Source organism: Lacerta agilis, chromosome 4, assembly GCF_009819535.1.
Source record: "Lacerta agilis isolate rLacAgi1 chromosome 4, rLacAgi1.pri, whole genome shotgun sequence".
NCBI lineage: Eukaryota > Metazoa > Chordata > Lepidosauria > Squamata > Lacertidae > Lacerta > Lacerta agilis.
In genome coordinates this window covers 16,263,531-16,289,524 of record NC_046315.1, presented here as the reverse complement: position 1 = coordinate 16,289,524, position 25,994 = coordinate 16,263,531, and the positions used below count along the sequence as shown (strand labels likewise).

General features: G+C 45.3%; 1 protein-coding gene across 1 annotated transcript in view; it reads left to right on the top strand.

Moving 5' to 3' along the window:
• Positions 1-25,994, top strand: part of MAML2 (mastermind like transcriptional coactivator 2) — a 137,325-nt gene that overhangs the window by 81,365 nt on the left and 29,966 nt on the right. Inside the window, exon 2 of the mRNA XM_033146159.1 lies at positions 18,158-19,621. Coding sequence (XP_033002050.1) covers positions 18,158-19,621 — 1,464 coding nt within the window. The remainder of the gene's footprint in view (positions 1-18,157; positions 19,622-25,994) is intronic.

The window sequence follows — 25,994 nt, the reverse complement described above, 5'->3', positions numbered from 1 at the left end:
ATGGTCCCTTCCTCCTGGTATCTCTTCTGCTCCTGCCTTTTAACTCATGCTGCATTATTGTTCTTTTGCTGGGGGGGGGGAGTTAATTGTGCACCCAGCAACCTAACTCAGCAATTTGATCTCTATATTGTTTCCAGCTGTGCAGGGTGCTTGTTAACAAAGGCATATTTGCAGCTAGGTTAGAGGGGAATCTTTCTTGCAAAAAACCACTATGTCATGAGAGTCGTACTTTTTGAAACACATTATATGAAGCATTCACCTCTGGTGAAGCCCAGGAGGGCGAAACAGGGTTACTATTCCGGAAAACCTTGTCCTGTGCAAGCTCTTCTTGTGAATTGTGCAAGCTTTTGTTTGGACTACACAAACCCAGAGACATATGTGGATAAGTTCATATCTGGGACTTTGTTATCAATATCGTTCATTGGGAATTTTACTCATTCTGCTATTACGTTTCTTTACTGAACTTTGTTGTTATCTATATGTAGACTATGTCTGTGCAGAACCTTTGATACAGAGAGAAATACATTGCATGAATATTATTTTGATACAGCCTGTTACGTCTTTGTGGTGTGTTTGTGTATTCACAAGTAGCGGCAAACTCAGATCCTCCCAAGTTTCTCTATTTTCCGAGGACAGTCCCAGATTTACAGAAGCCGTCCTGGTTTCTGATTTGTTTCCGGAATGTTTAGTTTTTCTTTAGGATTTTCATCAGAGAAATGTTGGAGGGTATGGGAGGGCATTTCTATTTTCATTGGATAACTGTTGGCAGGTATGGAGTTATGCAACCCAGAAGCTGAGGATATAAGTAACTATACAACCTTTAGGGGAGGGTTTTTTAAAAATGTTTTTTATGTTTTATATAATGTTGGAAGCTGCCCAGAGTAGCTGGGACAACCCAGTCAAATGGGAAGGGTATAAATAATAAAGTAGTAGTAGTAGTAGTAGTACCAGTCAAATGGGAAGGGTATAAATAATAAAGTAGTAGTAGTAGTAGTAGTAGTAGTAGTTGTTGTTGGAAGGGTATAAATAATAAAGTTGTTGTTGTATAAATAATGTTGTTGTTGTTAAATAGGATGTCTGTTTTCATTGGAGGGCATGCAAGCTACAGTGTGGTGAGAAATTAGGAAACTTTCTTGCAAGTAGAAGGGGAAATGCAAAGCATACTCCTGCTCACCATCATTTTTTGTTGTTGGCAAATTAAGGTAGCCACCTCCTGCAGCAAATGTTGGGAGACCACGAGAGGGCCAACAATAGCCATTTAATTCATTACCGTGTGTGTTACTGTCATGGGTTTGGAAGAGGCACTTGTGGGATTTTCCGCCTTGGATTATCGTATGCTTTGATTTGGGATGGAGGGTAGAGCACAGTGTTTTGCTGCTCTGCCTCTGTCAGCAAAATGCCTTTCACCTAACCTAATTTACCTCATGTTTATTGTGAGAATAAAATACACACACACACCACACACACACACACACAAAAAGGTACCTCGCCGATACAAATGTGATAAATGAATTGGTTCTTAACTACTGCCGCCTGAGTCTTGGCTGTTAGGCTCATTAATCCCTGCGGGTTCCATTTTCTGAGCAAGCGAAAACTTGAAAGAGGCAGGTTTCAAGCCTCAAGAGTTGGACTCCTCGTAAGCTGTGTGTGTGTGATCTTTGGGCTGCTTGTGTTTTAACAGATGTGGTTTGCAAATGGCCTGACCCAACCAAGAGGGATTAGCACCTCCCTGTTTATTCTTCTCAAAGAGAGAAACTGCAGGAAGTTGACACATTTTGCCATATGTCAGAGAAACTGAAATGGAGGGAACACAAATGTAAAGTTTCTGTAGAGGGGGGTTTATCTCACTGCATCACTGGCCCTTCGTCCTCTTAAGGTTTATGGGTTGCTGTAGCATTCAGTCTCAGGGAAAGCATCGTCAGAACCAAAGTCCCATGGTTTTGGTTGGTGTTGTCGCCAGGCCAATTCTCAGAGAACCATAGAAAGATCACCATATCTATACCTATCTACCGCGAGGTGTTGGTTTACTAAAACCAACTAATTTGCTAAATAAAATTAAGTAAATAAAATTACTTAAATAATTTACTAAAAGTACCAGCACAAAATGGCTGCATTGCTGAAGCTAAAAACCTCGGACCTTATCAAATCACATACCCTACTACATTTCTCCGTCCTATTCTATTATTATTATTATTCTAATAATAATAATAATAATAATAATAATAATAATAATATACCCAGCCCATCTGACTAGGATGCCCCATCCATTCTGGGTGGCTTCCAACATATAAAAACATAACAAAACATTAAAAGTTAAAAAGCTTTCTGATACAGGGCTGTCTTCAGATAGCACAGGGGTCAGATAACTCCATACAATTTCCTATGAAAATATGGACATCCTAAGGAAAAGTGGGACTTTCCAGGATCAAATCAGAAACCGAGATGACTTTATAAATCCAGTACTGTCCCTGGAAAATAGGGACACTTGGAGGGTCTGAAATCATATTCCGACATATTGAAGACTGACCTTTATGTTCCACCAACTCATAAGTGGGACTGTTCTACTCAGGTTTGATAATTGCTTTTTTAAATGCTTCCCCTTGTTCTGTTTGTTGTTGTTGTTGTTCAGTCGTTCAGTCGTGTCCGACCCTTCGTGACCCCATGGACCAGAGCACGCCAGGCACGCCTATCCTTCACTGCCTCCCGCAGTTTGGCCAAACTCATGCCAGTCGCTTCGAGAACACTGTCCAACCATCTCATCCTCTGTCGTCCCCTTCTCCTTGTGCCCTCCATCTTTCCCAACATCAGGGTCTTTTCCAGGGAGTCTTCTCTTCTCATGAGGTGGCCAAAGTACTGGAGCCTCAACTTCAGGATCTGTCCTTCTAGTGAGCACTCAGGGCCGATTTCCTTGAGAATGGATAGGTTTGATCTTCTTGCAGTCCATGGGACTCTCAAGAGTCTCCTCCAGCACCATAATTCAAAAGCATCAATTCTTCGGCGATCAGCATTCTTGATGGTCCAGCTCTCACTTCCGTACATTACTACTGGGAAAACCATAGCTTTAACTATACGGACCTTTGTCGGCAAGGTGATGTCTTTGCTTTTTAAGATGCTGTCTAGGTTTGTCATTGCTTTCCTCCCAAGAAGCAGGCGTCTTCTAATTTCGTGACTGCTGTCACCATCCGCAGTGATCGTGGAACCCAAGAAAGTGAAATCTCTCACTGCCTCCATTTCTTCCCCTTCTATTTGCCAGGAGGTGATGGGACCAGTGGCCATGATCTTAGTTTTTTTGATGTTGAGCTTCAGACCATATTTTGCGCTTTCCTCTTTCACCCTCATTAAAAGGTTCTTCAATTTCTCCTCACTTTCTGCCATCAAGGTTGTATCATCAGCATATCTGAGGTTGTTGATATTTTTTCCGGCAATCTTAATTCTGGTTTGGGATTCATCCAGCCCAGCCTTTCGCATGATGAATTCTGCATATAAGTTAAATAAGCAGGGAGACAATATACAGCCTTGTCGTACTCCTTTCCCAATTTTGAACCAATCAGTTATTCCATATCCTGTTCTGTTTAGTTGGTGTGTTTTAAAGCCCTGTGCCATCTCAAGTGCAGAGCTTGCTGGATCCTTTCTCCCTGCTGTGGTATTTTCCACACGCAGGAGCTTCTGAATAGTCATACCTTGGAAGTCGAACGGAATCCGTTCTGGAAGTCCGTTCCACTTCCAAAATGTTTAAAAACCAAACTGTGGCTTCTTATTGGCTGCAGGAAGCTCCTGCAGCCAATCAGAAGCCTCGGAAGCCCCGTCAGACGTTTGAGTTCCAAAAGAACGTTCGCAAACTAGAACAATCACTTCCGGGAGCCAAAATGTCCGAGTTCCAGGGCGTTCAGGATTCAAGGTACAAATGTATTTTGAAATGGGAGAGTGTTAAAAAAACACAACAACAATATGCCACCTATAGACGAAAGGGATACAGATGAGCAGAACTACCACATTGCTTGACTGAGTGAGGAGCCTAGCTCTTAGAAACTCTGCTGTGGTGAAACAGATCCCATTGATTTAAACCGTCGAACAGCTACATTTGTGAATTTTGGAGGATCTGTGCATTAATATGTCTCTCCTTCCTCGTGTCCCCAAGGAAAAGCTAGCTTTCATTTACAATAAAATTATTTAGAAACCCTCAATGACTACGGTGTTTACCGGGATATGGGCAAAGTCGGGAGAGAGATGAGAGAGCTTTCAAAGTCGTTGCTGTTGGAGACTTGGCAGGTCTGCTAGACGTTTGTAGGTACTTTCTGGCCTATAAACATATGAATGTGAGCATACAAGAAAGCAGCGAACATAAATTCCTCCTGGTCAATCCCTACAGGCTGAATCAAGCTAGGTTATTGCGTCCCATGTTTTGAATTTCACTTTTACTAATTTAATTTATAGGCAATGAACCCAATTTTTTAAGCTTGCTTGCAGAAATCAACCCTGACATGTTGCATTTTATTTGCGTGACTGGCACCAGAAAGGAATCGTTTTCCATGCAAAATTATTTCATCTGTTCGGTTAGTCATGCCGACAGCATGTTCTAAACCAGATACGTTGGATTTCTCCACATTTTTAATATCCTGTATGTTTTCAGGCTACACTAATAAGTGGGCACCTCAATCCTAAACCTCAAATGCTCTGGCTGAAGCAGAGGTGTCTATCCACTCACGGAGAGAAAGTCAACTGGTGAGAAGCCATGTTCCCACTGGTTGTAGCCCATGTTTGGTTTTGTGAGTTCAGAAGAAGACAAGATTTGCATGTTGCCCATCACGTATGCACATTTTATGCAAATCCGTGTCCTCTGTTGCGAGTGGGTTGGAGGGCCCAATCCACATGCAGTGTACCAGGCCCAGAAAATCCTGGTGGCACCCCCTGCCAAAGTGGTACAGTCGTGGACAGGCTACACCACCTGATTCTTGCTGTTTGGTCCTAGCAATTCCCCCTTATAAAATAGATTTCAGCTCTGCCAGTCTCCAAACTGAACAAAGGAGAAACAAAGGCTGGAAAGCCTGAAGGAACAGAAGAGCTAGGGAAGGAAGTGTAGGCTGGACAAAGGTTTGGTTCATTTTTACAGCCCTTAGAGGAAGAACAATAATGTACAGAAGCTGTTAATGAAGGGCTGGCCTGGAAGTCAGAAATCCCTGCCAAGTTTGAAATGTGTTTTTATTCTGACCTCCTCTCTCAGCTGTCCAGCTTCACAGTGGCAGATCCAGCTGATGTGAGCCCCAAAGGAACATGGGAATGAGCAATGCAAATTATTATTGCTGTCAGGATACCCCAGGGGTCTGCTCACAAATAACGACAGAGTCCTCTTACTCTAAAGACTACTTTATTGTGCATACTTATTTACAGTGCAGAGCTAGCTAAAAACATGACTGCTCAGTCACTTGCAGAATCCGGAAGTGCTCCTCTCCGGTTTCCCGCCCAGCACCAAAGCCTCGGCACCCTGAAACGATGTCTTCTGGGTCTCCTAGCCCCCCGACACTGCGTCTGTGCCGGAAGCTGTAACTCTCCCTCCGATCGCTTCTGGCTGGTGGTGCTGGGTCTCTCCCTCACATCCCTGACTGTCAGCTCCTCCTCCTCTTCCGTGGGAGAGAGCTCTGGAGACGGGCTGTGAGATGAGTCAGATGACAGCAGTGGCTGGGGATCCCTGTACCAGAGCAAGACCTGCTCTCGAGGAAGTTCCCTGCCCTGATCCTCCCCCCTCAGAGGATCTCTTTCCCCTCTCTCCTCATGAGGAGTACTCCCGCCCTGGCTCTCCTCATGAGTAGGACCTCCGCCCGGGCTCTCCTCGCGAGGAGAAGGCAAATCCCTGACAATTATTATTATTATTATTATTATTATTATTATTATTATTATTATTATTATTATTTCCCTCTTTGCACCAGTTTTCTCCTTTTTTGCAGCAGTTTAAACGTTTTGAAAAACAAGCCAGAAGGTTGAACCCACATTATCAAGTATAGCAAACACTTTAAAAAGAAAAGAAAAGAAAGGATAACTATCAGGTATCCTTAATGGGAAATATCAAAATATGATACATTTTGAGCTATGATAACCTTCATCAGTCTATAAAAAGAAATTAAGGTGTTTTTTATTTTCCTTTTGCCAAGTGATCAGTTTATTTGCAAATGGATAGTTGAGTGTGGTGGACATAGGCCAGCATACATACTGGAAATTGTTTGCAAATAAATATATTATCACAATAATTCACTGAAGAGCTTCTTGGCTCCCAGTGGATTGACATCTAATATTTTCAGTTTAAGGGACTTTCCATACCCACTGTTTGAGGATGGGGGAATATACCCTCTTGAAAAACAAAGTTCATCTGTAATCTAGAATCTCATTTTGCTGATTGAAAAAAACACACAAAAAAACAAGAGCCACTTTGACTTCTTTAGTGTGATTTTTTTGGGGGGGATTACCTGTGAAGTGCTCCTTTTCCTCGCCAAGCCGTTTTATACGGGTAACTATAGCAACTCCCCCCTTTTCCATGTTCCGGACAATTTGTACAAGCCCGACATGAAAACAACTTCCCAGCTACCAGCCATTGATGTTTCATAAAAGAGATTATGGACCTGGCGCGATGTTAACGTCCTTTAAAACAGGCCATAGCGAGGGTTCATTAAAATGTAACAGCAGAAACCTGGGAGACCATTTGGAAAATTCCGATTTGGAACATTCGCAGGCTGCACAGAGGCAAACCAGACTTTCGCCAGTGAGTGAGCTGCGGCCAGTCACAGACCCAGGAGGAGGGGGGGTGTATCTGCTTAATACAGCTATTTGCAAACGTTTTGGGAAGGGTTGTGGCTCAGTGGTTTTCATGCACATGTCAGTTCCAGGGGGTAACTGGAACTTCCTTGGCGCATCTGTTTGGGCATTGTAGGAAATAGGTGCCACATCCAAACCATACTTTTAAAGCGCACATTTAAGCCACATGGTTCCCCCCCCCCAAAAAAATCCTGGGAACTGTAGTTTCCGCCTCACAGAACTACACTTCCCAGGATTCTTAGTTAGGAGCCATGTGCTTTTACCTGTAAATAGATGGCGTGGATGTGACCAGGATGCAAGACTACGTAATGCTGTATACCAATGTTCCAAACAGCGCAACAGATGCTGCTGCCACTGACCTGTGGCCCTCCTCTCACCCAACGTTTCCCCCTTGCCCCCCTCACTTAGTTGCTTTGTGGGAATCTGGAATCACCTCTGTCACTGTCTTCCCAAGTCTCCACTTTAGAGAGAAGAGAGAGAACACTCAGTAGATAAATGTAGATCTAGTGATGTTAAATTCTCGAGAATAATCTTTTGGAGAATATTAGAGAATTTTCATTTAAAATAGGAGAATATTCATTTTAATGCACTGAAAATGATATAATTTTAATGCATTGAAAATGATATAATTAGTTAATATACATTTTTATTCATGGGTAAACTTGTTCAGATGGCAACCAAAAACTGTACAGATATTTTTATTCAATGGGGCACTGCAGTGAATTCACATTATTTGATTTTATTTTATTTTTACACCAAACTTGAAATTGAAAATTCAACGTGAACGACTCACATAATTGTATTGGCCTAGATATTTTAAGTGCATAAAGCCTTTAAAGCTACTTTCTGTAAAATAAAAAATAAAAAAATCACACTGTATGGCCAAGGGTATAGAATTGCTAAGAATAAGGTCACACCAAAATAGAAAAAGGACTATTACATATAGTTGAAATATATACAAATCCAAATGTTCGTCAAATTAAATGAATAGCGTTTTTAAAACTTAAAAAAATAAATAAAACTGTTTTTTGTAGCTCACATTTCAGAACTGCCAGTGGTGAATGACACAGTGTCCAGTAATGTAACTGGGTCAAAAACATCATTATTCATTACTTACACTGGCAATATCACAGCTTGAGTTATTATTTACTAGATTTTTTAAAATGTGGGTTGTAAAACTAGTTCTTACGTTAGAATTTACAGTTTGTGGAGAATATGCTCCGGAGAATATTTTCACCTCACGTCACTATGTAGATCACCCTGTTTGACAGACAAACAAACAAACCTCACATCATTTTCACTGTTGGTTTTTAACTCTGATGTGACTGATAAGTGGAGCATGAAAACATTCTGCATTGGAACTGGGAACTGGACAAGAATCTCATTATAATATTGCATATCAGTGTAAAGCATTGTAGTTAATTATGGAAGTGCATCAACATTACTTGAATATTTATTTCTTTATTGGGAGAAGGTTGAGGTTAGCAGTACTCCAGTGTAAGGAATGCTTGAGTAAAACAAATAATAGGTCAAAATGGCAGGAAAATGGGAAACTCGAAATAATTTCCTTCATTTGTATTAGGGATGGGTGAATCTATCACCCATGCTTTCTCACTTCTCCACATTTCCACATCAATCTGCTGTTATTATCATTTCAAGTCATGAAAATTCACCATCCTTTTAGTGCAAATTTATCTCGACATACGTAGTTCTGAACGCAATTTTGCCCTATACGTCCATTTCTACGAAGCAGTTCCCCCCTCACATAACACATTTTTGCATGCTGTTTTCACAAATCTACGCATTACACTTTAGCGCATGTATTTTTGCGCACGTTGCTTGCCTGGATTGAACAACATTGCAAAATTGAGAGAAGAGCGAAATTCGAGGGGTGGCTGTTGTGCTGGTTTGCATATTGCTTCAGAAAGGGCAGATTAGGTAGGTGTGCCTTTAAACGCAAACTTATTACAGTTTCTCTCGTGTGCCTGATTTGGCCTTATAACTAGTTACCGGTAGTTCCTCTGCCAAAAGCAAGGTAAAACAACCTTAAGAGTTTCTGCTGCAAACACCTCCCTCCCAAACACCACCTATAGCTTTAGATCAGGGGTCGGCAACCTAAGGCCCATGGGCCACAAGCAGCCCACGGGGGGTCATTTAACCAGCCCACGAGCCGCCCCCAAACCAAGCCACCCACTCGGCGAGTCCCCCCGCGCTGCACTAAACCGTCACGGCGTGGCGCAGGGACTCACTTCCACATTGCCGGAAATCGCATCTGCGCAGATGCCAGTAATGGCAGGGATCCAGCCCATGGAGGGATCCCCGCTGGAGTGAACCGGCCCAGGCAATGTAATCTTTGCCGACCCCTGCTTTAGATCCTTGTTCATTCTTGGTAGCTTTCGCTTTTCCTTAGCTTCTGCTATTCCAAGACAAACTCTCGCAACTTTAAAACAGCGGAGTCAAGAGGTCTGCAGACCTCCAGCTGCATAGGTTTTATTGAAAAGCAAACTTTTAATATTGGGGTGGTTGCAGATCTGAAGGCATTTTAATAGCCAGGCCACACTGAATATTTAGCCTCCCCCCCCCAAAAAAAACCCAGCTCCTTTCAGGCCATCACACTTCTAAATTTTATTTCTCGTAGTGGCTTGCCCACCACAGCTCCATTCTGATGTAGAAATCTGTTTTCTGTAGTTAGGACAAACCTTGGGTTTGTAATTTAATAGAAACCCGAAACTTTTTCTCAAGTTAGCAGGTCTGTGTTCTCATTAGCACAAAGCCATTTATACACCTCTATCCCAGATAAGGTTCCAACTCCAATTTTATTTTATTTTTAAATCCCTGGCAACTCTCTTTTTGGGAAAGTGGAAAACTCCAAATTAAAACAGAGGTCACTGAGATGTGTGTGATATTCAAACACTGCCCCAGAAGAGGTCACACTGATACAAACCAGCCTTCCTAAACTCAGTGTTTTGTACTACAACTCCCATCAGCCCCAGCGTAGCACGGCCAGGGGTCAATAATTATAGGAGTTATAATCCATAACATTTGGAAGGCACCAGGTTGGGTATGGCCGATATAAATCACAGTTGTAATATGGGGGCCACCAACCTTTTGGGACCTGTAGAAACATTTGAAAAATGGAGAAGCTGCTGTGGGCATGAAGCACACAACACAACTTATTCTACTGCAGTGGCAGCCAAACTTGCCCCTCCAGCTGTTTTGGGACTACAGTTCCCATCATCCCTGACCACTGGTCCTGTTAGCTAGGGATGATGGGAATTGTAGTCCAAAAAGAGCTGGAGGGGCAAGTTTTGCCACCACTGCTCTACTGGATGATGATGATGATGATAATAAAAAAAATTATAATTATAATAATTTATACCCCACCCATCTGGCTGGGCCTCCCCAGCCACTCTGGGCGGATTCCAACACAATATTAAAATACAATAATTCATCAGATATTAAAAGTTTCCCTAAACAGGATACTTTTAAACCTAATTTTAGCGTGGGGGGGTGTAATATACTGGGAACATTCCTGCAAAAGCGTTACTAGAATGAATTAGTTGCACTATCTTAGTCCCCCAAATCTAGGTGGACCGTTGTGCAGATTGTGTGGTCACAATGCAAAACTTCCCTAGTTTTGGGTTGAAAAAAAATTGTCTTTTTTTTTTTTAGTCTTTCAGAGGACTCAAATCGATGGAGCAAAAGGCTTCTGTGTGCAACTGAGGTCTGGATTTTGTTCGGGAGGCGTTTTGAGAGAGAAACTGACCTTTCTGTCACCTGAGGTGTATGTTGTGTTGGAGGGTATTTTGGGAGCTGGAAAACCCAAACTAGACATTGACCGAATCCACAAAGTGACCAAAGGTGGAGAGTTTGTGGTGGTGGTAATGGTAATACCAGCATTTTAAATGATTGTTTTAGCCTTCTCACATTACACATAAAGTAAAGGTAAAGGACCCCTAGACAGTTAAGTCCAGTCAAAAGGCAACTATGGGGTTGCAGCGCTCATCTCACTTCAGATCAAGGGAGCCAGCGTTTGTCTACAGACAGCTTTCCGGGTCATGTGGCCAGCATGACTAAACTGCTTCTGGCGCAACAGGACACCGTGACAGAAGCCAGAGCGCATGGGAACTCTGTTTACCTTCCCACCACAGCAGTACCTATTTATCTACTTGCACTGGCATGCTTTCGATCTGCTAGGTTGGCAGGAGCTGGGACAGAGCAACGGGAGCTCACCCCGTCACGTGGATTCGAACCACTGACCTTATGATCAGCAAGCCCAAGAGGCTCAATGGTTTACACCACAGCGCCACCCGTGTCCCTATTTAAATTGCACATAGCTGGATTTGAACCCACACACTGATGCACTTAAAACTCCACCCCTCACCCACCAAATTCCACAAGGCTCGGGCTTTTGACCCACCCAAACCCTGCTCTGCATCCTGGCAAAAATTATGTATTTGTTGCACTTACAGTATATTGCACCTTTTTCTCCAAGGAGCTCAACTTGCCACACATAGTTCTCCCCCTCCTCATTTAATCCCCAACACAACGCTGTGGGGAGAGAGACAGCAAGTGCTCACCCAGCAAGTGGGGATTCGCACCCTGGTCTTCTGGGTTCTAGTCCAGCACTTGAACCGCTAACCACTGTCTCTCATCCATTGAAAACCTTGGGCTGCACCCCCAGGCCAAAACAAAGACTTTAGGGTTTTGTCTTTCATTCAAAAGCAAACCTCTTGGCTTTTTCTTTTTCAAGAGGGCTCAAAAGAGATGCACAACTGCATTTTTGTTAGTGTTGTTGCTGTTCTGCACAGCATTGTCCCATGGAGAGTAAATCTGCAAACTGGAAAGAAATAGCATCTTTTCCTTTTCAAACTGACGGTGTATTTGTTTATTATTTTAACAATGTCCTTCTGCCATTTTCCCGCTGCCTTACAAGATTGTGGTTTTTTGGTCTGCCAGATTGCATTACTAATTCCCCTAAGAACATGGGGGAAGAGAATAGCCATACACCACTAATCCAGATTGCCTCTCGTCCGCCACTGCTAAGTCCTTAAAGGGCTGCCTTTTCCCTCCTCTTTTGTCAGTTGAGAACCAGCTCAATCATAGATTTATATAGATATGTGAGATATATACTCTGCAATGCAAAGAGCGGTGATCCAAAGCTCTCTCTCTTTTTTTTTTTTTTGAGGTTCTCCAAAATCTTGACAGGTGGGGGTGGTAGAAAGCACACAACCCCACCCCACCCCACCCCACCCCTAAACCCACCGAACACCATATTTCAGGAGGACGCTTCTAAGTAACTCTTGCAGAACAGGGGCTTGACACTGCAGATGTTCGTTTTTCTTTTCTTTTGCAGCCACTGCATGTGGCAAGAAACTCTTACGCACCACCCATTCCCCTCCCCACGATGTGCTTTCCCCCTTTCCACAACCATGGGGTGTTTGGGAGAGCAAAATTGTTGGGAAGAGTTAAGTATGCATCCACCCACCTGCCCTGCACATGCTTCCTTCTCCCCAAACTCCTCCTCGCATCTGAATTACCTGATGTATTTGGAAAATGCATGTCTGCTTGTGTAACCCGTAGCTCTTCCCATACATGCAGCAATAATGCAGCCTGCTCGGGTGTTCAGTAATGCAGCCTGCTCAGGTGTTCTGTCTAGCCAGTATGTGGTGGCAATTTTTTTTGCAAGGAACTGTCCCTCCTCCTCCTTCCTCTTCTTCTTCTTCTTCTTCTTCTTCTTCTTCTTCTTCCTCTTCTTCTTCCTCTTCTTCTTCTTCTTCTTCTGACCAAACACCAGGAAGAAATCTAAAAGCAGTTCAACAATGGAAGGGACTCCCTCGGGAGGTGGTGGGCCCTCCTTCCTTGGAAGTTTTTAAGCAGAGGTTTGATTGCCACCTGTCATGGATGCTGTAGCTGAGATTCCTGCATTGCAAGGGGGTTGGACTAGATGACCCCTGAGGTCCCTTCCAACTCTACGATTCTATGATTCCGTATGTTTTAATTTTCAAGTAACAAAACATACCCATGCAAGGAATGGAGAGCTTCTTAACTGCACAGTAAAGGAAGAGACAGAATGGCTCAGAGGTGGAGTGCCCGCAATTCCACCCACGGGCATAGAATTCCAGCACTCATAAGTGAAAATATGTCTTATTTCTACAGTATGAAATCAGCTGAGCCTCTGGCATGACAGGCGGTATTCAGACATTCAGTCCGTACACATATATGCGGCAACATCTGAGGCAGGGCTAATGCGCTAAGTGAATAAGGAGAAGCTGTGCCTACTTGTTCCCTTCCACACCTGCCTCCAGGTTAGGGGACATGTATTGAAGCAGAACAGGAAGCCGGTGGCGTAGCGTGGGTTGCCAGTGGCCGGGGCTGCGTGAAGGGGATGGGAGGGAGGAAGACGGTACCCTTCCACTGAGCTACAGGCGAGACCCCACTTACACAGGGGTTATGTTCCCAGGTACCGCATGTGTGAGTGAAGTTGTGCATATTGGGAACACCATCTAAAAAGCCTGTAAACACCCTCCAAACCTCCTTTCCCAAACTCCAACTCTCCACAGGCCTCAAAGGTCGGTGCAAAGGCTCCTGCGTTCACACCTTTTTTGCCGTTTCCACACTCTTTTCGGGCTGTTTTTGCCCTTTTCGCTCCACTTTTCTGTTTGAATCGAATTGTTTAATTGTTTCACATCACCTTGTGGTGAGTCGATCATGCACAAGTGGGGAGTTGCCCATATATCAGGCCAGTATGAATTGGGAATGCACCCTAGAAAACACCTGACACTCCTCTGTGACCAAGTAGCTTCCCAGTCACCTGAAAGCCACTGATGCCAGGGAATCCCATCTTGCGTGGACCTCGTAAGAAGAGGGCACGGCTGCGCGAGCAATTCTACACATCTGAGAATCAAAGCGGAATCCCGCAGTGGTGCCGGGTTCTGCAGGAAGCCCAGATTACAAACAATTTAGCTGCGCCGGGTAATCCCCCTTAGTTTTAAATCTGCCACGCAGGATGTCGAAAAGGCAAAAACCCAAATGGGAGCAGCAACATTTTTTTTTAGGATTAGGAGCTTTCCTGCGCGCGGCTGTGTATGTGTTAATATTTTAAGCTGACTTCTAAAACCGGTAAACAATTGCGCTGCTTCCAGTGGTGGGTGGTGCTGAGTGACCTCTTTTACATGCCTGATTATCCTGTCAACATTTATAATGCCTTTGATATTTCTCTCTCGTCGGGACGGGATCAGTTAAGCAGTCGCGTTTCGCCCGCGCTCAGCTTGCCTTCCTCCTCTTCCTGGCTTTCCCATCCCCTGGTTATATAAATCGACATTAATTTCTGTAGATCTTAGCCGTGAGAGGTGGTTAATTTATTCATGGTTGTGAGGAGGTCTGGGAAGGGAGGGGAAGGAGAGTTCTCCAGGACGAAAGAGGTGGTGGAAAGAAACATCTCGTACGGCACGGAGCACCGATCGTCCGTGCCCATTTGTTTTGCACAGAGTAATGAATGCTCCATTCCTGATTAACAATTTTGACCTATTTAAAGCTGCACTGTGTCGTCGCCGCCGCCCCCGCCCCCACCATCTTACGTTGCTTCTCGGACAATGTGAGCCACACATTACATTTTATGGGTTCGTCAGCTGCAGTATTTGTCTAACCGATATCATTATCGCGTGCCAGCAACTGGAATAGAAGCCACAATGAGAGATTTCTTAGGCAGAGGTTACGGAAATGAATCTTTTGTGTCTGCCATTTAAATTTGGGGGTGCGCGCCGTGTTAATTTAATCTAATACAACAAGGGAACGCCTCTGTGGTTCCAGCGCAGGCCCTTAATTGATCAAATCAAACCAACGTCCTTATTCCTTTCTTGGCAGCAGGTTTTGTTTTGGACGCAAGTGTTTAAATAATATATATTAATTAACATGCTAGCAAGCTGGTTCAGTGTGCTGGCGCTACAATGGATTCAATATATGCGTCCCCTACACATGGGAGTGGGAACCTTGAGCCCTCCCAATGTCATTGGACTACAACTCCCATCATCCTTGATTATTGGCTCCACTGACTAGCCCTGATGGGAATTAGAGCCCAACATCTCAAAGGCACAGGTTCCCCATCCCTGCCCTACACAAACACTTCTTGCAGGAGCTCCCAGACATTGATTCCCATGCTAAGGAATAACCAGGTACCCATTTAATTTTGTTGTTGTTGTTGTTCAGTCGTTCAGTCGTGTCCGACTCTTCGTGACCCCATGGACCAGAGCACGCCAGGCACCCCTATCCTTCACTGCCTCTCGCAGTTTGGCCAAACTCATGTTAGTAGCTTCGAGAACACTGTCCAACCATCTCATCCTCTGTCATCCCCTTCTCCTTGTGCCCTCCATCTTCCCCAACATCAGGGTCTTTTCCAGGGAGTCTTCTCTTCTCACGAGATGGCCAAAGTATTGGAGCCTCAACTTCAGGATCTGCCCTTCCAGTGAGCACTCAGGGCTGATTTTTTTAAGGGTGGATATGTTTGATCTTCTTGCAGTCCATGGGACATTTAATTTTACTTTAAAGCAAAATTATATTTCTGCTCGAGACAAAGGGAATATCTAGTTTGAAGGGGTGGGGGACCTGCGGCCTTCCAGATGTTGTTGGGGGGCCCCAAGTGCCATCTTCCCCAGCTAGCATAGCCAATAGTAAGGGAGGACAGGAGCTGTAATTCTCATTAATGATAATAATCCCCATGAGACTGTTTCAGCTAAGTCACAGGTCAGGTGTGTTCCATGCACCTGAAGCCATGTATGATGTTAGGTTTGGACAGGTAAAGGCAGAGCCTGAACCAAAGGGGCTTTGCACGCACCACTAATCAGCTGGCCAGTGGTTTCTGCAAGACCCTTTTTGCCCAGTGCTTCCCAAGCTCTGTCCATCAGCCAAGGCCGGCACAGCCATTAGACAGGGGTGGCACAAGCCCCCAAGCTGGCGCCCCTGTAGACGTCCCACCTGCCCTAACGGCTCCACCACTGGCAGAGAAGGGACACTAACACCAGTGCCGATTTCAGGCGAGGTCTTGCAGAGTGTGCGATGCTTTGCCCCAAATCTGTAAGCTCTCACCCTGAACGGGTGAGATCTTGCCTGAAACTGGCACGGATGCTGGCAGTGGAAGTGGTGGGGTGGGTGGCACTTCCCATTTATCTTCCGGCGGCAAAACAGGAGCCGCCGCCCCTGCTATCAGCTGATTGCCAGTTTAGGAAGCACTGTGGACAAAGCTTCCCAAACACCAACAATCAGCTGGCGGTCAGTGCTTGGGTATGAGTGCTTGCACTCATATTTTAGGAGGAAATGGAGTATAGAAGAGTTGGGAAATTATGTCAGAGTAGAGCCTAGATCAGGGGTCAGCAACCTTTTTCAGCCGTGGGCTGGTCCACCATACTACATGGGGGGGGGGGGTTGAACGAATTCCTATGCCCCACAAATAACCCAGAGGTGCATTTTAAATAAAAGGACACATTCTACTCATGTAAAAACATGTTGATTCCCGGACTGTCCGCGGGCTGGATTGGGAAGGCGATTGGGCCGCATCCAGCCCACGAGCCTTAGGTTGCCTACCCCTGGCCTAGATCAAGGATTGGAAAGCTATGGTACCTCCCCTAGAGAGCCACTGCCAACCAATATAGACGAAGTCAGGGCTGGTTGGACCATTGAGCTAACTTAGTGCAAGGCCGTTTCATATGATAAGTTGATAAAAGGCATTTGGGTGGTGCAGATGAAAGATAGAAGATCACAAGGAGGGATGGAGCCAGCTCCAAGTACAAAGTGGTGTGTGCACGTGGGGGAGGGATGATATTAATCTTCATTATCACTATACTCTCTCCCGGTGCCAAACCATCGAATTGCTTTGCATACCCTAGATAACTTAAAAAAAACAGCTTGGGTCTAGGAGATACAGTAGTGAAAAGAGAAGTGGCAAGATTTCAGTCTTGGGAATTGTGGTCGATTTAGGCATTTATTTTCACTTAACTCCAAGAGCTCCTGGGATTTTGAAGAGCTGCTGGTTTATTTATTTTTTAAAGTAAATTAATGAAATAAAGACTGAGAAGAGCAAAATGTGCTGCCAGGATATGGCTTTTGTTGCTTGGAGACTTCCTTGCTTCACAAGAAGAATGTGGGACTTGGAGAGTGATTTCAGCTTAGCAGAAGGGAGTGCAAAGATAACCGGGAAAAGAAGCAAATGTAGTTTACCGGGTTTACTGGAAAGAAAGCATGCAATGGAAGGAATCAACAAAGCCTGTGAATTACCTCATTCTCCTTACTATTCAAATTTTACCAAGTTAGGTAACCAAGAGTCTCTGGTCACTGATCTCACCATACTGTTATCTTTGGTTGAATTTAGTGCACCTGAAATCCATTACAGCAAGTCTGGGCAACCTGAGGCCCTCCAGATATTATTGGACTCCAACTCCCATCAGCCCCAGCCAGCATAATCCATGGTCAGGGATGATACAAGTTGTAGTCCAGCAAATCGGTAGGGTCCCCAGTTCCCCCTCCCCAAATTATAGATGGATTTTGTTCAGAGCCGGACCTACGGACTGAAGGTGACTTAAAAATCTAGCTCAGCTGTGGTCTCATCCATTTAATCCTGAAGAAGCCTTATAATTCACATCACACTGGAAAGTTGACAAAAATGAGAGTCATTCTCACAGCATTGTAAGCAGAAGAAATAAATATAGGTTTGGCAATGCTGAAGTGGTATAAAATGGTACGATCTAGTCACAGTCAGGCACTCCTGGGCCTATTGGTTTCAATGAGCAGGACCAGGAAACCTGCAGACTTCCTGTCGTTGCTAGACTCCCAGCTCCTATAGTCCTGGCCAGAATGGTCAGGGATGATGGGAGTTGTAGTCCAGTGGCGTTGTGGCATGCTGATGGACATCTTAACTGATCAGGAGTTGAACTGTCGAACATAAAAGGGACAGAAGGGGTAGCGAGCTGTTGGTGGGAAGAAACATGGAAGTCATGATCAGCTGGTAGGATGAATATATGGCTTAGGAGATGCATTTAGATGGGCTTGTGGGTGCATAACAGACCAGGTATTTAGAAACCTGACTGCATGGGCCTCCACTGGATTTCCAGACATGTGAGAAAAACAGTGCAATATAAGATCCTTACAGGTGCCTTGATAGTAAGACTGCAGACAAGATAATATTTCACTGTTGAGTATTTCTAACACAAGATACTGCTGTTATGTCCAAAGTGGGCAGACATTCATGAATTAAACTTCGCCACTGATGTTGTAAGCACCATGTTAGAAGCCAACATGTTGGTTTCATTAATTATAGTGATGTTTTTGAATGCCTAATAAAGAGTCTCCTTGTTCTTTCCAGCTCCAAGGTTCCTTGAAGAGAAAACTGGTGGTGAATCTGTCGCCGGCCATTAACAAGAGGTCCAATGGCATTGCCGACTGCAGCTTCCTTGATATTAAGAGGATCCGAGTGGGCGAGAATAACCTTTCTGTGGGGCAAGGTGGACACTGTGGCAACAATTGCCCAAACCAGCCGGTGTTGGGAACTTTGACGGCTGAACAAGGCGCTCAGAGGAAAGTCAGCAGCCCAACCGGCAACACCCACTCGAACGCAAACGGGATGTTCAACATGACTCTGAAGGAGGTCAAGAAAGAGCCCGGTGAAACCAGCTCTTGCAGTAAGCACTTGGATGGGCAGGGCTCCCAGGGCAATCCTTTCCCCATTCGATACGGAGAAGACGCAGGGGAACAGTTGATGGACCCGGAACTTCAGGAGCTGTTCAATGAGCTGACAAATATTTCGGTGCCGCCCATGAGCGACCTTGAGCTGGAAAACATGATCAACGCCACCATCAGTAAAGACGAGCCCTTTAGCATTGACCTCGGGCAGCAGGTCCAGAGAGCGCCCTCGGCCAGGTCTTCCTCCTTGCAGATGGACAAGATGGTGATCAAGCAAGAGTACTCGCCAGGTCTGAACCAAGCTTCTGTGGGGTCTCCCCAGATGAGGCCTTCTTCCACAGGCCCAGCTTACACTATGTCCGGGGCCACTATGTCCGCCTCATCGCCGATTCCTTCAGCACCTCAGACTCAGACTCCTCCATCTCAAGGGTCTTCAGTTCCCAGCCGGCCCTTGGCCAGCTGGCAGGAGGTCTCCCACGCCCAGCAGTTGAAGCAGATCGCGGCCAACCGGCAGCAACATGCCCTTATTCAGCAGTGCCAGCAAAGCCAGCCGCCGTCCCCCTGGCCCGCTTTGACGTCCGCCGAACCTTCTCCAGGGTCCTTCGTCCAGGAGAAGATCTCCAGCCCTCCTTTCCACCAGCAGCAGTTCAGCCCTCAAAGCTCCGGAATGCCTGGGAATGGGAACCAGCCGAAAGGGATAAATAGCTACCTTTACCGGCCAAGCTCCATGCCCCAGGGGAATCCCATGAACATGATGATGCAGCGAAAGCCTCAGGACCTCAACAGGGGTTATATAAGCAGTGGCCAGATGTCTCTGGAGGAGCCTCAGAACAACATTAAGCCTTTGTTTCATTTCAACTCGGAGCAAGCCAGCCAGCAGATGCCTTCCGTTTTGGGTTCCCAAAACAAGCCTTCCATTCTGCACTATGCACAGCAGCAGCAGCAGCCTAACTCTGCCACGGTGCAACAGCAGAACCAGCAGCAGCAGCAGCAGCAGACACGGCCACCCCAGCCTCTCCAAAGCCAGCCTCTGCAGAGGCCACCAAACATACCCTTAGCTTTGCAGCAGAAGATCCTGCTGCAGAAAATGCTGCAAGGCCAGCCGGTTTCGGGGCTTCAGTACCCCGTCCCGCCTCAGCACCAGCTGGTAAGCTTGCTTCTTTCAACAGGATAGTTCAGTGATTTGTGAAAATTAGTAGGGTTGGGAGGGGAAGGGCTTTCTACAATCCTAGAAGCAGGGAGGAGATGTAGGGGCCGTGTAGCAGGCCACCTGGTTCAGGATAGGGGGCCCTATGGAAGTTGTCAACTTAACAAGCCCCAGAAAACGTGCCCAATGAACAGGGGTGATAGGAGTTGGAGGGCCAGAGGGTCCCCACCCTGGATGTAGCCCAACCCCTCCCCTCCTGCTCAACGCAGGAAATCCAGAGTTAAGAGGGCCTTTAAGCCATCTTCTTGAAGATATTCAGCAAGGGAGAGCCCACTACCCTTCAAGGTAATCAGTTCCACTGTTGGACCGCTCTGGCCAGCAAGATATTTCTCCTACCATTCAACAGAAAGCACCCACATTGGGTTGCCATCTGAATTGTATTGTTCCCAGTGTGTGTGTGCGCGCGCGCCAGGGCCAAGGCCGGTGTAATCCAGATGGTGGCGCCAGCGAGTACAGGTGTTTTGCTCAGGCGGGGCCATTCCCTAAGGCTTCATCACCACTCAAATTTTGAGTCACACATCAGCTGCAGAGATGGTAGCAGCTGCACCAATGGTGCCCTGCTGGGACCAAAGGGCCCTAGAATTTGCCTGAGGATCCTGCATCCTGGCGCCAGGCCTGCACTGAGATTTTGCTGGGAGCTTGAATGCATCTGTAGCAGACAAAATTAGGAGAAATTGCTGGTGGCTCCTAGTACATTTCCGAGCACAATTCAAAGTGTTGGTGGTGACATTTAAAGCCCTAAACGGCCTCGGCCCAGTATACATGAAAGAGCATCTCCAGCCCCATCATTCAGCCCAGACACTGAGGTCCAGCTCCAAGGGCCTGCTGGAAGTTCCCTCCCTGCGAGAAGTGAGGTTACAGGGAACCAGGCAGAGGGCCTTCTTGGTAGTGGCACCCTCCCATCAGATGTCAAGGAAATAAGCAACTAACTGACTTTTATAAGACATCTGAAGGCAGCCCTGTTTAAGAAAGTTCTTAATGTTTGATGTTTTATTATGTTTTTAATACTCTGTTGGGAGCTGCCCAGAGTGGCTGGGGAAACCCAGCTAGATGGGCGGGCTATAAATAATCTATTATTATTATTATTATTATTATTATTATTATTATGGCTTTTTAAAAAACCCAGCCTCAAACTTACGTGGAGAAATGAACAAAGGGTTGAAAAAATGAGATACTGAGAGAAACCAAGGTGGGCAGATTCGCCACTCAGTGGTTGAGAATCTGTTTTGCATGCAAAAGGTCCCAGATTCAATCTCTGACATCTGTAGGGCTGGGAATCTGACGTGTTTGACACTGCCAGTCAGTGTTGACAGCCTTAAGTTAGACGCACCAGCAGTATGACTCAGTATAAGGCACTTCCTTAGGTTCCTAAATATGGCGAGGCCGATAGCAAAATGATAGCTGCACAAACATAAGAACATATGAGTCCAGATGGAACTGACCAAGGGCCTATATAGTCCAGTACTTTATTTCCCACCAATCAGACGCCTGTGGGTTTGTGTCAGGGTTTCCCCCCCCCCTCGAGCTCAGAATTTTCAGACATGTAAACAGAGAGGTGGCACAAGGCAAGGACTGTCTCCTGGCTGCTGGTGCCTCAATGGCTTTTAACTGTGCATTCAGAAATGTTCCTCTGTACTCTGAGGGTGATGTTGCACTTGGTGGGATGTGTGAAATGTCTGCACAAACTCAGTCTGAAATCTTCCTGTCAATCTCAGCTTTCTGACAGGGTTGTAATGTATTTATATTTATTTCAGTCAATAACCAGTAGAGTAGGTAGGAAAAAAACAGAGCACATAAAACACTCAGGAGTTCCCACTCAGTCATAATAACAAACCATTGTCTGACATTATATGAATAAGCCTCAAGTTTATATGCTGCTCCTCCCTCCCTCCCTTGTTCTCATATGTTCATGGTTTGTATCAAACCACAGTTTCCTGTTTAATCCGAATAGAGGAAACTGTGGTTTGTACAAACCATATTTTACTAACAAACTAGGATACCAAACCACAGTCTAATCTTGGTTCATTTCCTGGTTTGTTAACTGTCTTTTGTACAAACCACAGTTTCCTATATTCAGAAAAAAGCAGGAAATTGCAGTTTGCCACAAACCACGAGAAGATATTTTAAATCTCCACCCCCTCAGTTGTAAAGGAGGATGGCACGGTATGAGCCAGCATGCAGGTTCGATGCTCATCTTTGCTTGTACACATAGAAGCAAATACATAACCATGGTTTGCTATTACATCTGAGCCAAGTCTGTATCCATTCAGCAGAAGGAGGTTGTTCGTGACAAACTTGTTCGCTAACAGGCATCTGAAACGTTGTGGCAGACGATTATTTCTCAGCCACCAGTGCTTACTGAGCAGAGCGCTTTCTTAATAAGCATTGCTACAGAGGCTGAATTGAGGCCACCGTTATTTAAAAAGCAGGAAAACGTAAGCATGCAGGTCTTGAAAAACAGTTGTAGCTCTCCTGTCAAAGAAGGGTGCTGCAATTGGAACTCTTCCTAAATGTATACATTGTTTTTATCCACAGCTGATAACCCTCTGTAGTTTTCTGGCTCTAAAGTCTCGAAAAAGCACTTTGAGACATGTCTTTATCAAGCTAAAGCTTGCTAAGTGAAAGCACAAGGCTTATTTCTCTGCCTGTCACTGGCGCTTTGTGTCAGGCCACGGGTGGGGGAGGAGGGGATTTTCTGCCTTTAGGGACTGAGCATATGATTGAAAGAGAACTGCTTGGTTTCCCGAGAAATGGGGAAATGAACGCAGTAGTTTGTGCCACCGTGCAGGGTTCCCACCCACTTACCCACCCCGCTTCTCCTGTGTTGCTTTGCAGGAGAGACTTTCCAGAAGTTTGTTCTTCCTTTCTCAAATTTCTATATTCTCTGTGATCTTCCACATTTCCCTTGAATATCAATTTAGGTGAGATTTGGTAGTGTTGTACGTGCATGAATGTGCAGCTGTGTGCGCACACACACATTCATACATGCACATGAAATTTCAGTCATCTTATCCCTGCTCCCCTTTCCAAAGTGACTGAAGTCGGGGTGGGAAAGGGAGAGAGATTAAGACCACATATTAAAAAATCTGTGTGGTATCTTACAATAACATATAAATCACGTGTTCAAGCACCTTTGGAAACTTGCTTGTGGGGTCGTTCTTGACCTCTGAGACAAACAAACACACCCTACCCTATGCTATTGACTGAGCTTCTCTGATGTTGCAGTGAGCTATGGGAGAGTAACCCAAAACACATTGGCTTTATCAAATGTTTATTATGGGAAGGAAGCAGCATAGCGGTCATCCTTTAAAAATATGCATTGTGAAAAGTGCAGTTGCCTGCATAGAATTCCTTGCAGAGAGGGAGACTTGCACATGTGCAGAACAATTGATTTTTGGTGCAGGTTTTGCTCTGCTGTCGATTTTTATCCAGAGTGCATGTTTTTCCTGCAGAACATCCAGGGCTCTATGAGCTCTATATCCCAAAGGTATAATCAATTGTGGCAGTCTAGTGTCCCAGCTTTTAAGAACCTGTCGCCTTCCACATGTTTGTGGATTACAACTCCCTTCACTGGCGAAGCTGGCTGTTAGGTGTTGTTCAACGACATCTGGATCCCCCACCCCGATCTCAGGAAGGGATATGCTCAATCTGAATTAAAACAGCCGTAGTTAAAACGTCGTATGATTTCTGTTTTGCAAAATGGTCGTTTTCTCTACGCTGCGCGATGCACTTACCATATTGGCAAGTTCAAAAACAAAACAGAACACAGCTTTGGAGACGAACCCTATTATTAGCGTCACCTGTGAACACACCCTTTAGTCATTCTCATGTTCTCATTATCCCCAGATGGTTCTCTCCCCTCCTCAAAGGAGCTCAAAACAAGTTAGAAGCTATTAGTGACCCATTAACCAATGGATTTGCACATTAATAGTTCATTAAAGTCATATGTGAAAGGAAGGCGGGGGGGGGGGGATTAGGGAGGCTGGAATGTTTGCTCTGAGGACCCATAGATTCCAGGGAGGGCAGCAGTCCTCAGCGCTTGCAGTGCTTTGATCAAAATAAGACTGGAGCTAATAAGTCACTTCATTCGTCTCCAGTGCGCTGTGCCTCGTCCATTGGGGCGGGGACCTCTCTTTAAAGGAAAACAAAGCAAACCATGGCCAGGTCTGTATCCATCTCCCAATTAGTGAACCCACCAGCAATGCAGTGCACTGAGCCTGAACAATAATAACATGGCCCTTCTGTTCTCGGGAAAAGTGAAATTAAGCATACGGGGTCAAACACACGGCAGGTTTCTTCGCACATGGCTTCTCCGGGATGGTGCTCAGAGGAAAGCAGGAAGATGATTTATGCTGAGTCGGACCCCCCCATCAGTCCATCTAGTTCATTGTTTCTCTACACTGGCTGGCAGCAGCCTTCCAAGGTTTCAGACAGAGACCTCTCCCACCCCTACCTAGAGATGCCAGGGATTGAACTTGGAACCAGCGGCAGCTGGGATCCACTGGGCACGGCAGGGTGGTCAATAGAGGGCAGATTCAGAGCCAGTGACAGGCAGATCTGACTGATTGTAAGTAACAAGAGAGGCACCCAAGGGCTGCCTGGCTGAGCGCAGCCTGAGCCTGGTGGTGCAGTTCCCCATCTGCCTAAATGGACCAGCCTCTGTTGCTTGGAACCTTCCGCATACAAAGCAAATGTTCTGCCCCTGAGCTACGGGCCTCCCCCATGCAGGTGGGTCACAATCCTGGCCTCTTTAGGGTAAGCGGCAGTGCCCTTCCATTGAGCAGAATTTTGGCCTTGCTGCTGAAATCTGAAAGACCAAAGTCCACCCTTGGCCAAAGGGCCATTGGCCTGATCCAGCAGACTCTTCTTAGGTTCTTAGAACTGAATTTAAGTTGGGGGGAGGAATGGAACGAGAAACCGAGAGAAGCCAGAATTGACGTATTCGCCAATTCTCTAGTTCACAAGGACGTGTCTCTACTACAGCAGAGCTTCCCCTGGAATCAAAAATGCTAGTTGTGCAACAAGGGCTTCAGAAGGCATGTCCGTGTTGCAGCCTCGAGACCTGCAGGCCCACTTTAAGGCCTCTGTCTTCTGCCACATCAGAGTAAATGGGTCATGTTGTTCATGGAAATTATGCTGTGTGCATTGAAGCGGGTGTGTGTGTGTGTGAGTGGGCCACGGAGAGGGGAGGGCGAGCCCAGAATCATTTACTGCATCAAGAACAGGAGCACTAAAGAAACCATATATATCCATCAATCACTTTCTTTGTTGAGACTTCCTGAGAGATTGATGAATAGGCCCTCTGTGTGGAAATAGCAAGTCCGTAAAAAGGCCCGTAAATTATAAATTTGTTCATCTCAAATACCGCATGAGCGAAAGGGACTACGAACTATTGACGCTGGAGGACAGCGAGAGCTGATGATGAAGCCACAGGAGTCTGGAGTCTATGTCACCTAAGGGTGTTCAAGAGGAGCATTTATTTTATATATAGATATTATACTGTCCTTAAAGGGACCTTGACGGCTTTTTACATTATTATTTTTAAAAAAACAACAACGTGAAATAATAGTCCAGATAAGTCACACAGCATTCAAATAATCTTCCCAAATCAAAATCAAAATATTTATTTTAATAACATTTATATACCATACCCTCCAATATTTCTATGGTGAAAATAGGGACGTCCTATTCCATAATAATGAGAATAATTTTATTGTTTATACTCCACCCGTCTTACTGGGTTACCCCAGCCACTTTGGGCGGCTTCCAACATATTAAAAACATAATTAAACATTTAAAAACTTCCCTGTAAAGGGCTGACTTCAGGTGTCTTTTAAAGGTTGTATAGTTATTTATCTCCTTGGCTCAGGGGTCGCATAACTCCACAACCTCCAACATTTCTCCAATGAAAATAGGGACATCCTAAGGAAAAGTGGGACATTCTGGGATCAGTTCAGAAACTGGCCCAGCTTCTGTAAATCCAGGACTGTCCATGGAAAATAGGGACACTAGGAGGGTCTGATAATACCTCTTGATTGTAGCGAAACATCTAAGTGGTTTGTGAGAAATAATAACCATTAAAACAATGTGAAACTAACATCAAATTGTAAGCGAAGCTGAAACATCCAGGTGTTAAAGGCCCATTTGCAAATAGACAGGAAGGGAGCCAAGTGTACCTTCCCTTGGGGGGCACAGTTTATAAGTATGGGGCCAGCACAGAAAAGACCCTGTTTGTTGTGCCCTGACCAGTGAGCAGGACTACTGTGGCAAGTCTGCGGGCTCAGGCAAGTTGAAGCAGTTGATCCTTCAAACA